The sequence below is a fragment of the Aedes albopictus genome, chromosome 3, assembly GCF_035046485.1.
Source record: "Aedes albopictus strain Foshan chromosome 3, AalbF5, whole genome shotgun sequence".
Lineage (NCBI taxonomy): Eukaryota > Metazoa > Arthropoda > Insecta > Diptera > Culicidae > Aedes > Aedes albopictus.
Window position 1 is genome coordinate 388,636,337 of NC_085138.1, and position 16,404 is coordinate 388,652,740.

The window sequence follows — 16,404 nt, forward strand, 5'->3', positions numbered from 1 at the left end:
TGGTGCATGTTGAAGCTGGCAGTATCAATATTTTATTTTTATCGCTCTTTTATTGGAAAATATCATTTAATTTTTATCGTTTTATGACAGCAACAGGCTATCCCATTGTTTAAGAACTAATTTGCCTGGCATTCACCGACTTTCATTGGGTGCTAGGTATAGTTGCTATCGGAGTTTTTGATGAAAATTATTGAAGAAATGAAGCTTGAGATTAGTCGCTGTCTCCACAATGCTCCGGAATATCCATTAATACTCCAGGAACTAGGATAACATGCGACCCGTACAGCTTAACCGATAAATGGTAAGCAATTTGACAAAACATTGCTTAGTGTGTCTTAGTTCGATTTCCGATATGGCACAAATATTCAAATCGCTAAGGGAGTCCTTGGTTGATGACAGTGAAAATGCTTACAAAACTTCCTCTAAGAAGTGTTCTGTCTGTCTAAATTGAGACAATATCTTGAACAATACTGTATTAAAACTCTCTTTATCTTCATGCAAAATATAGGTATCATACGATCTCGATTGTTTCGTTCGGGTGGAAACTTGACTTGAATTATTTTGATCTTCATTTTCCGAAAATTATGTTTTACCCATTGATCTTTTTACCGACAGTCGCCGGTCCTTGTGTTTTTATGGCCCCTTCCACTAGGTAAATGTGCGGGCGATGAATTGCAAAGGCTTTGACCGGTCGCACCGTCGCGTCGGGGACTGTTTCTTTCGCCTGCCTAAAACTTGACCATAAACTGTTGTGTTGTAAATCAGTTGGATTTTTTCAGTTTCTATTCAGCAACATTGAGCTCTCCAACAAAAAAAAAGTAAAATTCTTCCCCGAAAAATACAGTAGCTCCCGTTCCATAAACCATTCCACGTCATTCAAGTCAATCGTTTCGGGGTTTCAAACTTCTTATGAGCGGCCTAAACTGGTTTTCCTGCGTTTGGTTGGAAGAGACTACGGCGGAAAAAAGTTGGGGATGTGGGGAAGCTCAGCTGACTCTACACGCTCGAGACGCAATTTGCTTAAAATTTGTTGTGCAAACAAACGATTCGACCCGCTTGTACTGGAAGGGGTGTTTACCGACCGTACGCGTCAGAAAGCTAGTTTAGTTTGGCGATATATGGAAAATTAGTACAAACCAGTATGTTAAAATTAAGTATGGTAAAATTTAAGAGTTTCGAGGAAAATTAAGGAGTTTATTAAAAGTCAAATAATGAGTTTAATTTTTGTTTAGTTCTGAAAGCACGTTTATCGCTTTAATCCAAAATTGAAACGATAGTTTCAATCATTAAAATTTTTATTTATAAACATAAGGAATACATTTCCTCAAACGTAGGCATTCATTGTTTTGATTCACTAAATTTGCCAACCGTGACATGCAGCTTGGAAGCAGCTTGTATCACGATAGACGATGTACAGTGGCTCTCAGGTTACCGCTACTCAAGTTATGACGTTAAGGGGCGATTTCTTCACCCTGGCTTAAGCGTTAAACCAGGTTTAACTATATGGGTAAGCCTGGCTCACCAGTTAAGCCGAGGTGAAGAAATCGGCCCTAAGTTAATCACTGTGGAGACCTAAACGCTCAAGTAAGGCAGCATCCAATTAATACGTAATGCAAAAAAGGTACATTTTTCTAACTCCCCCTCTTCATTCTGAAACGCTCTTCGTATGAAAAACCGAAAATGTTTGTATGGGCCGTAACTTTCGGCCATACCCCCCTCCCTCAAAAGCGTTGCGTAATTTGTGGTAGGAGCCTTAACCAGGATGAGAAATCAACTCCGACGAGTATCTCATTCATGTCGCCGCCTTCAATAATATTCATATGTTCATGAACACTTGTAGCACATTCTTCTAGCTAAAATGTAAAGAGTACTATAAAATATGCAAATATATTAATTTTTTCACGTTTTCATGGTCTCGGGACCAAAGAGGTACCCTGGTTTTATATTTTTATCAGAAAATTCAGGAAATTTGGCGTAACATATCAAAAAATCAAAAATGTATGTTGTTTTGTTTTTGAGATATGATTTTTTGAATATAGAGAGTCATATATTTTAGTACTAGCTACTCTAAAATTGCTTGAAATTGTAAATTCTCATAAAACTATGCATAGTATTGCTTTTTAAAGTGATTCATCATGGTATCCATAATATTATAAGCAATCAAAATATAATCAATTTTTAAAAATTGTCTTGTATGGGAAAATGTGACCTTTTATTTTCAAAAATCATATCTCAAAAATTAAAAAACATACATCTCTGATTTTTTGATATGTTACGCCAAATTTCCTGAATTTTCTGATGAAAATATAAAACCAGGGTACCTTTTTGGTCCCGAGACCATGAAAACGTGAAAAAACTAATATATTTGCATATTTTATAGAACTCTTTACATTTTAACGTATTTTTCCTGAAAACTACAATCCAATAGCTTTCAAACAAAAACAAAAGAAGTTTAAAATCGGTGAACTGGTTCAAAAGTTACAATTTTTTGAAAATTTTTAGTTTTGAAAAACCTTGATTTTTTTGGACCACCCTATATGAAAATTAGTCACCCTAATGAAGAAATGAAAAAATACGGGTCTAATTATTTCCGAAGAACTACAAGCCCACCAAAATGCAAAAATAAATAAGGAACAAACAAAAAAAACTATTGAAAAATTACAAATTATACCAACTATTGAAAAAATATTTTTCAACTATTGAAAAATAGTTGCTTATGAACATTTTTTCTATTGAAAAAGGGGTAACTGGCAGCCATATTTTTTTTCGCCCCTTCAATGTTTTGGGATTTTTGGAAGGGGGGGGGGGGGAGACTTAAAACAAATTTAATATTTGCATCGGCCTTAGAGGTATTATTAAAATAATCAAAAAAGGTAATTTACAGTTTACTTGATAACTCTTGTAGCTGCGGGTGGCGGGAGCTATTTTTTTTTGCCGAAGCTTGTGAATGTCATTAGCATCGATACTGTGAGGAAAGCAAAGTGGGGTGTCTCGGGGAGACTAAAGCATGGAGGAAGGTTCGAGTTGTGTTTATTCCGAAAGCTGGCAAGAGGGATAAAACAACTCCAAAAGCTTTCAGACCGATAAGCCTTTCCTCAGTTCTATTGAAAACAATGGAAAAGTCAATCAAGTTTATCAAGTCAACCAGCTTAGTAGAGATACCTCTTAGCAAATTTCAATTTGCGTATCAAGCTGGTAAATCTACAATAACAGCGCTTCAGTCGCTAGTAAATAAAATTGAGAAATCGCTTCAAGTCAAGGAAATTGCCGTGGCTGCCTTTCTCGATATCGAAGGAGCATTCGATAATGCATCCTACAGCTCAATGCGTTCAGCTGAAAGATCGGGAGATTTCTGCTGATCTTGGAGGTGCCCAACTATTTGTTAGATCTATGAAGGGTTGTCCTCAAGGCGGAGTATTATCGCCCTTGCTGTGGTCTTTGGTAGTTGACGAACTCCTTAAAAAGCTAGCTGATCAAGGTTTTGAGATCATTGGATATGCAGATGATGTAACCATTATTGTACGTGGGAAATTCGATGACACGATCTCTAATCGGCTACAATTTGCGCTCAATATTACGCTAGAATGGTGTAGGAAAGAGGGGCTTAAACGTAAACCCCTCAAAAACTACTATAGTTTCTTTCACTAGAAGGAAGAAATTGAGTCTTATGCAGCCTTATTTAGACGGAGTTCGAATTCACTTCTCAGAAGAAGTCATACATCTTGGCGTTACTTTGGACACGAAACTGAACTGGAATTCTCATCTGAACAAGGTTATTACAAAGGGTACTAATGCTCTTTGGGTCTGCAGTAAAGCCCTAGGTAAAGCCTGCGTACTTCGACCAAATATGGTATATTGGGTTTATTCAGCAATAGTCCGGCCGAAAATAACATATGCTTCACTTGTCTGGTGGCCCAAAACAAATGAGGTAACCACTCAAAGGAAATTAAGCAAGCTTCAAAGGCTTGCTTGCATATCAATAACAGGGACAATGAAAAGTACACCATCAGTTGCTTTAGATGCCCTTCTTAATATACTACCACTGCATCAATTTGTGCAAATGCAAGCGGCAAAAAGTGCCCTGCAATTCATTCGTTTCAACATAATAATGGACGGGGATCTTGTGGGTCATCTGAAGATCATTAGTGACTTCGATCTGAACTATAAAAACAGTGCAAGATTGGATGATTACGATGTTCCCTTTAAAGTGGTGAAACCAAGCCGCTATGTTTGGGATTCTGGTGGGCCAAGTTTACGTCCAGGTTCTATTGTATTTTATACTGACGGTTCCAAAATGGGTGAAAATACAGGGGCCGGAATTGTAGGCCCTGGCATCAAAAAAGCTATACCAATGGGATACAGTCCCACTGTGTTTCAAGCAGAAATTCATGCAATTTTGGAATGTTATTATACATGCCTCAAGAGAAACTACAGGTTTGCCAAAATCTGTATCTTCTCAGATAGTCAAGCTGCGCTAAAGGCATTCACGTGCCAATCTAAGCTGGTGTGGGAATGCATTCTTTCTCTGAAGCAATTGGCCATTAGGAACGAAGTTATATTATATTGGGTTCCAGGTCATTGTGGAATTCAAGGAAATGAAAAAGCCGACAACTTAGCAAGACAGGGTGCAGCATCGTGCTTTGTTGGCCCTGAACCATTTTTTGGAGTTCCGGAGTGTACTCTTAGAATGAAACTTAAAACTTGGGAAATGTCTATGGTAGAATCTAATTAGAATGCCACGGATACCTGTAGACAAGCTAAAAGATTTATAAGACCCAGTGCAGCAAAAGCCAAGGTCATATTAAATCTGAACAAAAAAGATCTCAGGGTCTGGTGACTGGGCACTGCCCAAGCAGATATCACCTAAATAAGATTAGTAAAATCGAAGACTACTATCAAGAAGACATGCAACTCTGTTATTTTCCCATACCAACGATGAGCGTCACCGACGGCACCGCCGCCTGGTGAGCTAAGGTGGTACTTTTGTGTAAAAGTGTAAGAGTGTATTGGTGCGAGTATGAAAAGTTACACACACTATCATGAATAGTGCCACCTTGATCCGGGGTGGCGCTGCTAGCAGTGACTCCCGATTTTCAGCAGTGCTGCAAGTCTTCTTGATAATGTGGTCTTCGGTAAAATTCAATCTTCTGAATATCGTTTTTGTCAAACGGAAAACGAAACTGTTGAACACATTCTATGCAAATGTGGAGTATTATATAATTTAAGGTCGTCAATATTAAGCAAAGGGTTATTAGAGCCCTTGAAAATTTGGCAATGTAATCCGAACAGGGTAATCGACTTCATAAAACGAGTTGAGCCTAATTGGGATCAAGTGCTACATCAACCAATGTCCATCACATCTCAATTGTGACAGGATATTTGATAAGCACTCAAGCAAACATGGGTCATGCCACAATATTCCTACACAATGGAAGCAGTGGTTTCAAAGGCTCTACAGATAAGGGATAAAAAAAACTCGGGGAGACTAGTATGAAATCATCACGAAAATAAATCAGCAATTAGCACCAATATTTTCAACACCAAACATTATGTAAAATTTTTTTTTGATTTTTTTTTAAATATATAACATGCCTGAAGCATTATTGTGGCGAGGCACATACATAAATATATAATAAAATATGTTTGGCGCGTTTGAAAATGTTTCGCCAGAACTTTTATTTTTCAAGAACAATCATTCAACAATTACAAGCGAAAGCGATAGCAGTCCACATTCCACATGGCGTTCTTCAAGAAATATTTGACAAAACCCTTCAGATAAAATCGCAAGAGAAATATACCATAGCCTACTGGATTCGTGGAAAAATTGAAAAAAAAAAAATGACGAAATAGTAAAGATAAAATTGTGATAGATATCTCTGATAAATATCTTGAAAAAAAACTTAATGAAACAATGCCGAGTTTCCTGTAGAATTTCTGTTTTTCAGTCACTTATAAATTGATATTCTAGAAAAATTATACTCTGAGAAATTTTTATATAAAGCTTAAAAAAATCAAAGAATAAAGTGCAATGACGATCAATCGCAACGCGCAGGTGATGCTTTTCTAAATCAATCAATCAATCACGCAACCTTGACTCAATAACTAATTATACAAATGGAAGAAAACTGAAATTATTGCAGTTTCTGGAAACGTTCCTTAAGGTTGCAACCATTCATTTGCAAAGATTTACATTCATTTGCTATTATCTCAGTTCAGAAGCATGCTATCGAAAAACAATGTATGGATGAATTAAACCTTGTAGTTTTATCTGAAAGTTTGCCGAATAACATTGGGGTCGCAAACGTATACCAAAGTCGTGAGCGAGCTGTGAAGGCAACCGTTCCTACAATATATTGAATGTTTCTGGTCAATATATTGTAGGAACGTTTATGCTATTTATGATTCCAAAGTTGAAACTTTTTCTTTTTCTAACCTCACATTTGATCACCAATAGATAAGAATCTTCAAGGCAGAACACTTGGAGGAAATACTGAAAAAAAAAAATATCTGGGTACTCTGGGCAAATAGTCGAAATTAAAAAAAAATATTCCAGTAAGTTAGTTTGAAATTTTCACTAGGTTTTTCCCGTTTTTTTTCGTTTTCATTATTATTATACTAGCAACAAATTTTTCCGGGGATTTTCCGAAATGATCAACAGATTTCTTCAACCCTTTGTCACCCTATTTCCCATGCAAATTTTAGTGATAAATTTCAGGAAAACATAAAAAAGTGAAAATCACAAGTATCTTAAATAACATTAGAAGAAATCCTCAGAGGAACTCTGAGGATGCAACCTTAAGAAAAGCTTAGAAGATTTCTTGGATTTTTATGAGGTTTCTGAAAAATACTCAGTTCAGCTTCCAAATTTCAGTTTTTTTTTTCATCTCAAAGTGTAATGCCGAATGACGCCATCAATGAAGTGCAATTGCAATGTAAAACTGTGTCCCGCATCGGAACAATATATATCTGGTCACTTTAGAATAGTGGCTTCAGCTGTTTAGGCGTATCGTAAACCTTGGAGTTCAATTCCCGCCTAAGTGGGAGGAATAGGAAAATTCTCTATTGGACGGATGTTCTGTGTGTTGTTCTTTCTCTGCCAAATGTTGAACTAGCAAATGTTAAAAAAACACGTTAATGAAGATAAAAAAATGCGAAAAATTTTGGCCAATTTGCGAATACATTCGCACAAGCATTATTTTTGGAAATGATTTTTGGTAGTGAAAAGTCGTTCAAAGTCGTGAGAGGGTTATGCCAGTCAATTCCACATCAGCAGTGTGATATAGCGGAACTTACCAATTTTACCTTTTTTTTCGTCTTGAGGGGTTTTTAAAAATCCTTTGAACTCAAAGTTGGCCGCAAATCTTTCGCAACCTGGATGAATTATATGACGAATTTTCAGGCAATTTATCCAACAAAAACCCCTCGTGACGAAGAGAACAAACCTGCCGATAATACCCTAGTTCAGGGATGGGAACACTCACTTGCAAAGAGTTACACTAACTTGCTATTTTCTCAGCGCAGAAGCGTGCAATCAAGAAACGATGTATGGACGACTTTTGCCTTGTGGTTTTGTCTAAAACATTGCCGAATAGAGTAGGGGTCGCACACGAATACCAAAGTCGTGACAGAGCTATGAAAGCGACTCTCCACGAGGTGAGTGTAATTTACTGTCGCAGCTCCCTCACAACTTCGGTATGCGTGTGCGACCCCTACTCTATTCGACAAACTTTAAGACAAAATCACAAGGCAAAAGTCGAGTTGAGAAAACTGAAAGTGAGTGTAACTCCTTGCAAATGAGTGTTCCCATCCTTGTCCTAGGTCACCCTACATTAACAAATAGAATAATACAAAATACATGGGATATACAATATGATAGGGACAGAAACTATTTTCCCTTTTCAAAAAATGATCGCTATCGCTGTTTTCCGTGTTCACAACTTTAAGTTAAGTCAAAAGTTTTTCAAAGTTCATTAGCCATAAACGTTCCAAATTTCATTACATTGAATCCAAAGATATTACAGTTTAAAATTTACTATCCGCTAATGATGCTTTTTAAGAGAATCGCTCTAGTAGAATAACCTACTCTTTTCCGGGTTTGGACAAATAATATATCAACTTACAGTGATAATTTGAGATTTTTCTAATACACGTGAAAAGCTATAGAGCGAGTTTTCTCTTTTTTTTTTCAAAAGTGAAAATTTGGTTTGTCGCGATCATTTTGTTTATTCCCCGTATACCAATTTGAACCATACATACCCGAAACACCTTACTATTTATACGAAAATATGTTTCATGTCGAACCGGTTCTGTGAGAATTTTTTAAAGCGTTTATCGTTCAATGTATCTAGCAAACAACTTTACCAAATTGCAAACAATAGAACGCCTATTTACCGTCAAATTTATCTGTTTTCTTTCGGTTCACCCCTCTAGAATGCGCTCGGTGGATGAGATGGCAACGTCCCACATTTTATCCGCCATTGATCCCCTGATGACGGCATCGAGTAACGGCGGTTCACCGGTGGGTGCGACATCGAACGGCAGCAGCATGTCACAGTCGGTTGGCAGTGGTGGCGGTGGCAGCACGCTCGGTGGCCACGGAGGACGTGGAGGTGGTGGTGGTGGGGCTGGCAGCAGAGAACAAAACCTTTCGGTCACGCTGGACGATCGTGATCTGTGGTTGCGGTTTCAAAACCTCACCAACGAGATGATTGTCACCAAAAATGGACGGTAGGTTATTGGCTTGGGCGATGGACATTTGGGAAGATTTTAAGTATGATATTGCTCAATTTAAAATGCGGGTTCAATCCAACAATCAAAACACCTTTTAAACCTTACTTTAATCTGTGAAGAAACTGTTTTAAGCCAGAAAAGCTCATTCTGCAGAAGTTGCTAAAAACTTTCCACAAATCAGAGTGCTTGGTTTGTGCAATATTCTCGTTCAAAGATTTTTAAGTAGCTCAATTAACGATCACATCTTTAAGTCAGCAACTATCCTATTTGTCATTTTGTAAATATTTTTAATCTTCCAACGATCATTAATCAACAGAATTTAGTCAGGGCGTTTACCTGGGGGGAAATACTTATCCGTTTGCAGCTGCCGTGTTTGCGACCGCATGGTTGCCTATAATAGGCATAACTAATATTTTCTTCCTTTTTTGCATGTACACCGCGTCTACAATCCGACAACAGTCGGATGTTTCCCGTGGTAAAGGTGACCGCCACCGGTTTGGATCCCACCGCCATGTACACCGTGCTGCTGGAATTTTCTCAGGTCGATTCACATCGCTGGAAGTACGTCAACGGTGAATGGGTAAGACTACGCTGGGCTACGTTTAGCTGTCTATCCTATCTATGTAAATATGAATAGAGAAGAATGCGTTTTGAGTCTTAGAACGACGGGAGTGCATCATCATGATCATTTGATCTATTGGGAGGAATGCAAATAACTCTCTGAAAGAAGCATCCGCTTCTTTTGCGCAACCGCGGCTGCCATGTTTAAGGCCGTGCGCGGTTCGGACCTTGGGAGTTTTTCAGAGAACGAACACCTACTAATCACAAATAGAGTCCGCTTTGGAGCGAAAGATACAGTGGAGGCTTAGTCGCGGCGTGATCGAATGAGCGATACTTGTTTATTCCGTAACGTGTTGAATTATTTGCACAGCGCTAATTAATGCACGGTGCAAAGCCGGGGAAAAAACAAAGTGCAACGTGTTAATTAGGACGATGGGCAACTGGAAAGCTGTCGTCGATCGGTGCCGGCGACGATGGTCTTGAAATGATCGTGTTCTTCAACGGGCCGGCATGACCGTGCCATTATCCGTATCTGCATGTATTTCTATCCGTTCAATGCCTAGGGAACGTCATAGCTACGTAAGCACGTGATTGACTACAGTATCGTTACCCTCCAAGTCCAGACTAGCTATCCCTTGTCAAAAAGTATTACATCTCTAGATTTTACTAGACAATCTTTGGAAGTACAATTCAGTATCATAATTTATTTGTTATTTAACTCGTTTTGGTATCATAATGGCCAATTTTTCCGAACTAGTTCATCATGCAACTGAAATGTGTTGCATAATGAAAAATAGTTTCTTCTTCTTCTTCTCTGTGGCTCTACGTCCCCACTGGGACTTGGCCTGCATCGCTTCAACTTAGTGTTCTTTGAGCACTTCCACAATAATTAATTGAAGGACTTTCTTTGCTTGTCATTGCATGAATTTGTATATTGTGAGGCAAGGACAATGATACACTATGCCCAGGGAGTCGAGAAAATTTTCCCGACCGGAACGGGAATCGAACCCGCCGTCTCCGGATTAGCGATCCATAGCCTAACTAGACTAACTAGAGACCGCGAAAAATAGCTCTATAATGTTCATAATGCAACTCATTTGAGTTACATTAAGAACATTAGGCAGCTCAAATAAGTTACATTATGAAAAAATCATTGCATAAAATTTTGTAAAGAACTCGTTGCAAAACTTGATTTTTTCAGCACTCTTCGTATTTAAAAATCAACTGTTTGCAACTCGTTACATAAATAACTATACTCCAATTAAGTATCTTCAATAACGTAATGTGATGTACCGACGTTGGGAGTAACAATGGGTCAAAGGAGCGAGATTGGGTCAAAACATTATCTAAAATATCTCATTAAATATTGCGAATATTGAACCAATAATTTTATGGTGTCATCCTCATAGTTGCCAGCAGTTACTGTCGAAAAATTAGGCTTCTAGAGCAATCAGTTGATTTGTGATAAATCGTCAAAAAAAGCTTGAAAAAAAGGCCTTTTAAAAATGCTCGATGAAATATCACACTTTTAGGTGGATTGATACTTTTAAAAATCTCAAACTCATATCCATCATATAATATATTATTAGTAGTATCAACCTTGACCAGAATTTTATTAACTCGCTTTGTTGCCAATGCGGAACAAATTCGGTTTCCTTGACCCATTCTCACCCCCTCGGGTGAGAATGGGACAATTTTCATACACTTGTAGTTTTAAGGAAAATTGACGAACTGCTAATATTTTTTCATCACTTGTACATGCATTATCAAAGATCACATTCCAGTGATCAAAGTTATTGAGCCATGTATGTTGAAGTATGCATTTTTGGTCCATTCTCACCCCCAACGACGGTAAACGGAAAATAGTTGCATTCAACACAGCTCATTGGGAATTGGAAGGTTTAACCTTCCTTATTCATCACGTTGGAAACAACTCACTGATGTAGTATGCGATTGGGGTCAAAAATGATCCTATTTAATGCATAACCCGAGCAGGAATGAATAACTGCCACATAGCTGGAGCATACCAAAGTCAGGTATCATACCAAGACAAGGTATTGGTCGGTTATCCAGGTATTGAAAATAACTTATTTTGGTATTTTGTAGGTATTGATGAAATACCTCAACGAGTTATTGGTTTGGTGTTGAGGACTGCTTGAGCTATTATTCAATTATGGAAAAATCGCTATTTATATGGAAAAATCATCGATTATTATTTAGGTATTGCCATACCTGATGTCATTATTCACGCGTTATGCGCAGAATACACCCCAGTTATTATTTTAGATATTTTACCTCTTATGCAGGGCTTCTTAATAACCTCATTCAGGTTGTAGGTATTCGGTTTTCCATACCTGAGTTAGTTATTCTCCAGCTATTTTCTCCTGCTCGGGAAAGAGGATTAAGGAAGGTTTATAAGAGAAGAAGGCAGAGGGCGTCAGCGTCTTTTGATGTGTCAAAACTTTAAGAGCAAAGTGGTTCCGCCTGGGATTCATTCAGGAGCTCTTGCCAGTATTCTCCGAGGTAGCTCTCCCTGGATTTTTCCAGGGATTCATTCTGGAATTTCTTAAGGAATACATTCTTTGATTACTTCAGAAGTTCCTAGATTCCTTCAAAATTACTTCCGGAATTTCTCTAAAATTAAATTTTGAGATTCTCGCAGAAGTTTTTTTAGCATTACTTCAGCAGTTTTTCCTGAAGTTCCACCAGGAATTCTATCTATGGTTTCTCCACAAATTTATTTAAGGATCCCTCTAGGATTTCCTTCGGCGATTCCTCAGAGAGCTCCAACTGAGATCTTTTTGGGGTTCCTTCAGAAATTCCCTCTGGGCCTTCTGAGATTTTTGAAAGATTCCATCTAAGATTCCTTCAGGAGCTCCTTCCAGGATGCCTTCAAAGATTCCTTTTGGGACTACAAGGGATTTCTTAATAAGTTCCTAGAACCATCCAGAAATTCCATCCGAGATTCTCCCAATAGTTTCTTTTGGAATGTCTTCAGTAGTTTTGTTGGTATTCATGGTAATTTCAGCAATTTCCTTCAGGGATGCCTCCGGGAGCTTATTTTGAGCTTCTGGGATTTCTTTCGGAACTCCTTCGGTGGATTCCTCCGGGAACTTGCAGGATTTCTTAGAGAACTCTTTCTTGGAAGGAGTCATCCTGGTGCACTTTCGGAAATAATTTCTAAAGAAATCTCGGGAAGAATTTTTGGAAGAATTCCGGGAATATTTTCTGGAGGAATCCTGACAAGAGCTATTGTATACATATATGTATCGCAGACAGAACCTCTTTAGGAATCTCAGATGAAATTCCTTATAAACACCAGCTGAGGGAACTTCTGATGGCTTTCTAAATAAACTCCCGGAAAAATCTCATCAAGAGCTTCTGAGAAGAAATTCCTGGAGCAATTTTGTGAAGAAACCACGAAGGATCTTCCGAAATTTGTATCTTTTCGAATGTCTACAGAAGTTTTCGTGAGATTTTCAGAAGGATTTCCTGGAAAAAATGGAATCGCGGAAGGAGCTATTTGAAGGAAACCCTTACAAATCTGATGGAGGAATTGCTTATGAAATTTTTGAATGATTTCCATCCCAGGAACAACTGGGAGTATTCTTGAATGGACTTCCAGAGCAATTACAGATGGATCTGCAGTATTTCGAGAAGAAACTGCTGAGAAAAAAAGTTCCTAGAAAAATCCTGGATTCCGGAGGTAATTTCTAGAAGAATCCTGGAAGGAGTTCCCAAAAGAATCCCGGAAGAAGTTTCTGGAGTATCCTTGGAAGAAGTTCTCAGCGGAATCCCGGAGGAGATTACAGGTGGAAGAATTCCGGAAGGAGTTCCCGAAGGAATCCTAGTAGAAGTTTCTTGAGGAATCCCGGAAGAGGTTTTTAGAGAAACCCCGGCAGGAGTTCTTGAAAGAATCCCTGAACACCTGAAGCCCAGAGGGAGTTCCTGAAGCAGTCCCGGAAGAAGTTCTTGATAAAAAAACGGGAGATATTTTTGAAGGATTCCCGGAAGGAGATCCCAGAGGATTCCCAAAAGGAGTTCCCGAAGGAATCCCAGAAGGAGCTTCTAGAGGAATTCAGGATGGGGTTCTTCAATTAGTAGAAATTCAGTAAGCTGATCCTGGAAGAATTCCGGTAGAGATAGAACATCTTGAAAAAACAGCCCATGATTGAAGGAGTGGGAATTTTAGGATAAAAATGCGTTGAATTGAATTTAATTTTCATAAAAGTGAAACTAGAACGAATAGCCTATTAACAAAATGTCGCAAACATGTGTAACAATATACAGGGTGGCCACCGAACCGGGAAAAACGGGAAAACCGGGAAAAAGACGGGAATTCGAAACGACCGGGAAAAAAGCGGGAAAAAGTCGGGAATTTGGAATGATTACCGGGAAAATTGTTGTTAAGAGTAACTTGATGTGCATATTTGAATGTTTACACCTTATCGAAAATCTGCAAAATCGAAGCCAAACTAAAATACTCCTGGGATACTTCTACGAAATCCCAAGGAATTTGCCTGTGCAATCACTTGGAATTTCTTTTAAACAGAACTTGGGATTTTTCAAGAAGCTTCTTCTAGAATTCCTCTAGGTTTTTGTACCGCTTGATTATCTCTTGGAATTCGATGAGATTTTTTTTCGAGGAAAGAGTGTCTTACATCTGAGATTTTTTCAAAAGTTTATTTTTGGATTAACCCGTGTCCTTTCTTAAATTTATTCTAGTTTTTTTAATGGATAAGAAAATTATAACCACTAAACTGGGTTTTAATCAAGACAACCTATCGCAATTTATTCAAGAGTTCCTTTTAAGATTCATCAAGATTTTCCTTCCGCAATTGTAACAGGAGTTGCTCCAATCTTCAAAATTTCCTACGCGAATTCTTCCCAGATTATTTTTTTTTAATCCCTCCAGAAAATTTTTCCTTTTCTTACTGGAGCTTCCTCTGGGGTTTCCCTAGAATTTTCTTCTGGAATTCCTCCGAAAGCTTTTTTTAGAAATAAATCGGGAGTTCTTTCTGAGATTCTTTACAGAGTTTCTTCTGGTATTTCTCCAGGATATCATTCTGTTACTCATCTATCTCCACGAGTTCTTTGCACGATTTCTGCAGGAGTGCCTTCTGAAACTATGATTTTGAAAACTTCCAAGAGGTTTTGCTGAATTTTATTTTTATTTTATATTTATATTTTGGAATTTCTCCAGTGTTTCTTACTGCGTTTCATTCAAGAGTTCTTCTTTGGCACCCTCCAGGAGATGCTTATGAAAGTTGCTTTGGGAGTTGATCCAGGAGTTGCTTTTGGGCATCCTTCAGAAGCTCCCTCTGCAAATCACCCAGGAGTTCCTTCTGAATTATCTCCCGAAATTTCTTACAAAAACTTTACGATAGCTATTTCTGGAAATACTCCAGAATCCTGAAAATCAAACTACTGCGGGAGTTTTGTAATCGAGAACTCTTCCAAGAGTTCCTTGGGAAACCTTCTAGACATGTGGGAGATTCCTTTGGGAATCCTTCAAGAGTTCCAGGAGAAATCCCTAGATCGAATTCATGATCCCAGACCAAATGTTCTATTCCCTAATTGGCAACAGACTGACAAAAATCCTAAATTCCCTAAAGGAACCTCTTCCAGAATAAATCCATTAACCCTCAAGCGATCGCACTGTTGTGTTTTGTACAACACTTTGAAAAAATCTCGCTTTTTGTGTTCAGTATTAGCGTGGTGCTGGCGGTGGTGGCCAACCGCGCTAGTTATGGACGGTTAAGGAATCTAGAGGAATCCACAAAAGATATACAAGGTGGAATCGCTAACAGAAGTTACGATTATCCTCCATGTCCCGGATAAACGAGTTCGACCTTTGCTGATTTTATAAGCACATCTTACCTATTATAGATCTGTCATAGTTAACTACCACTTCTACACTGTTTTTTTTTTAAGTACCGTGGGGTGCCCTAATTTCGTGCGCGCCCAAACTTCGTTAACTTCTGACATCTGATAGCATTATTACCTAATTAACAGCAGAATCATCAAAAGTTTTCTATAACCTCAAAATTACATTTGATCTCAATACAATTCACAAAAAAAAAGAAATGAAAAATTTGATTTATGTCAAAGATTGAAAAATGAATTGCAAATGTATGCAAATAGCAGATGCCATATTCAAGGATACGAGAAAATCAACACTCACGGAAGTAAACAAGTATTGCGATCTCTACCAAAAGTAAATATTAAAATTTATGTTGGATTATTTCAATTCAATATGTTTTTTCATAATACGCAATAAAAATACTTAAAAATGCTGTTTTCTTATTTTGTTTCAACATTTATGTTATTGGCGAAATTAGGAACCCACAATTTGCATGGGTCCCTAATTTCGCGCACTTTTTTTCATAACTTTGTTTTAGAGGTTCATGTGTACTTGTAGCCATCGCATGATTCGGTTATTAATAATAGTTCTAATAACTATTTTAGTTGGTTTAAAATTAGCTAGGGACTGCTCCTAAACTAAGTAGAAAGTGAGAAAAAATAAACAAATTTATAAATGTGGGAAATGGGAATACTAAGTAAGCTCAGGATGATTTTATTTATCCAAACATTGGAAGTAGTAGCTTACAGCCGCTAGTTTCATTCATGATAATTATTGCCGTAAGCCTTATTGCCAGAACACAAATTTGGAAGACGACATTTTACTAGAACTAACCTCCAGAGAAATGTGACTGGTAATGGCACATAATAGAAAGGTAAACAGCTACAATCACGAAAATGAATTGATTCACATTACTGACCATCAGTAAAGTTAGTGAACATTTGATTCAACTAGCAAACAATATATTGTTTAATTAAGATGTCAATTAAAGAGCAAAACAATCGTCAAAAATATTAACCACTAAAACTACAGAAGGAATTTTGGAAATCTTAATGTAAGCGGACCTGGTGTGATGGTAATAACACTTGACTATCACGCCGAGGACCTGGGATCGAATCCCACTCCCGCAAAAATGTGAGTTCTTCCTTCGGAAGGGAAGTAAAGCGTGGGTCCCGAGATGAACTAGCCTAGAGCTGAAAATCTCGTTAATACAGAAAAAAAATTAATGTAAACATCCGGGACGAACATGG

At 37.9% G+C, this 16,404-nt stretch overlaps 1 protein-coding gene across 1 annotated transcript in view; it reads left to right on the top strand.

Annotated features, from left to right (window-relative positions):
• LOC109418885 (T-related protein) overlaps positions 1-16,404 on the top strand; it is a 42,044-nt gene that overhangs the window by 17,618 nt on the left and 8,022 nt on the right. Inside the window, exons 2-3 of the mRNA XM_062860230.1 lie at positions 8,431-8,727; positions 9,190-9,310. Of these exons, the coding sequence (XP_062716214.1) occupies positions 8,432-8,727; positions 9,190-9,310 (417 nt within the window). The 5' untranslated portion in view covers position 8,431. The remainder of the gene's footprint in view (positions 1-8,430; positions 8,728-9,189; positions 9,311-16,404) is intronic.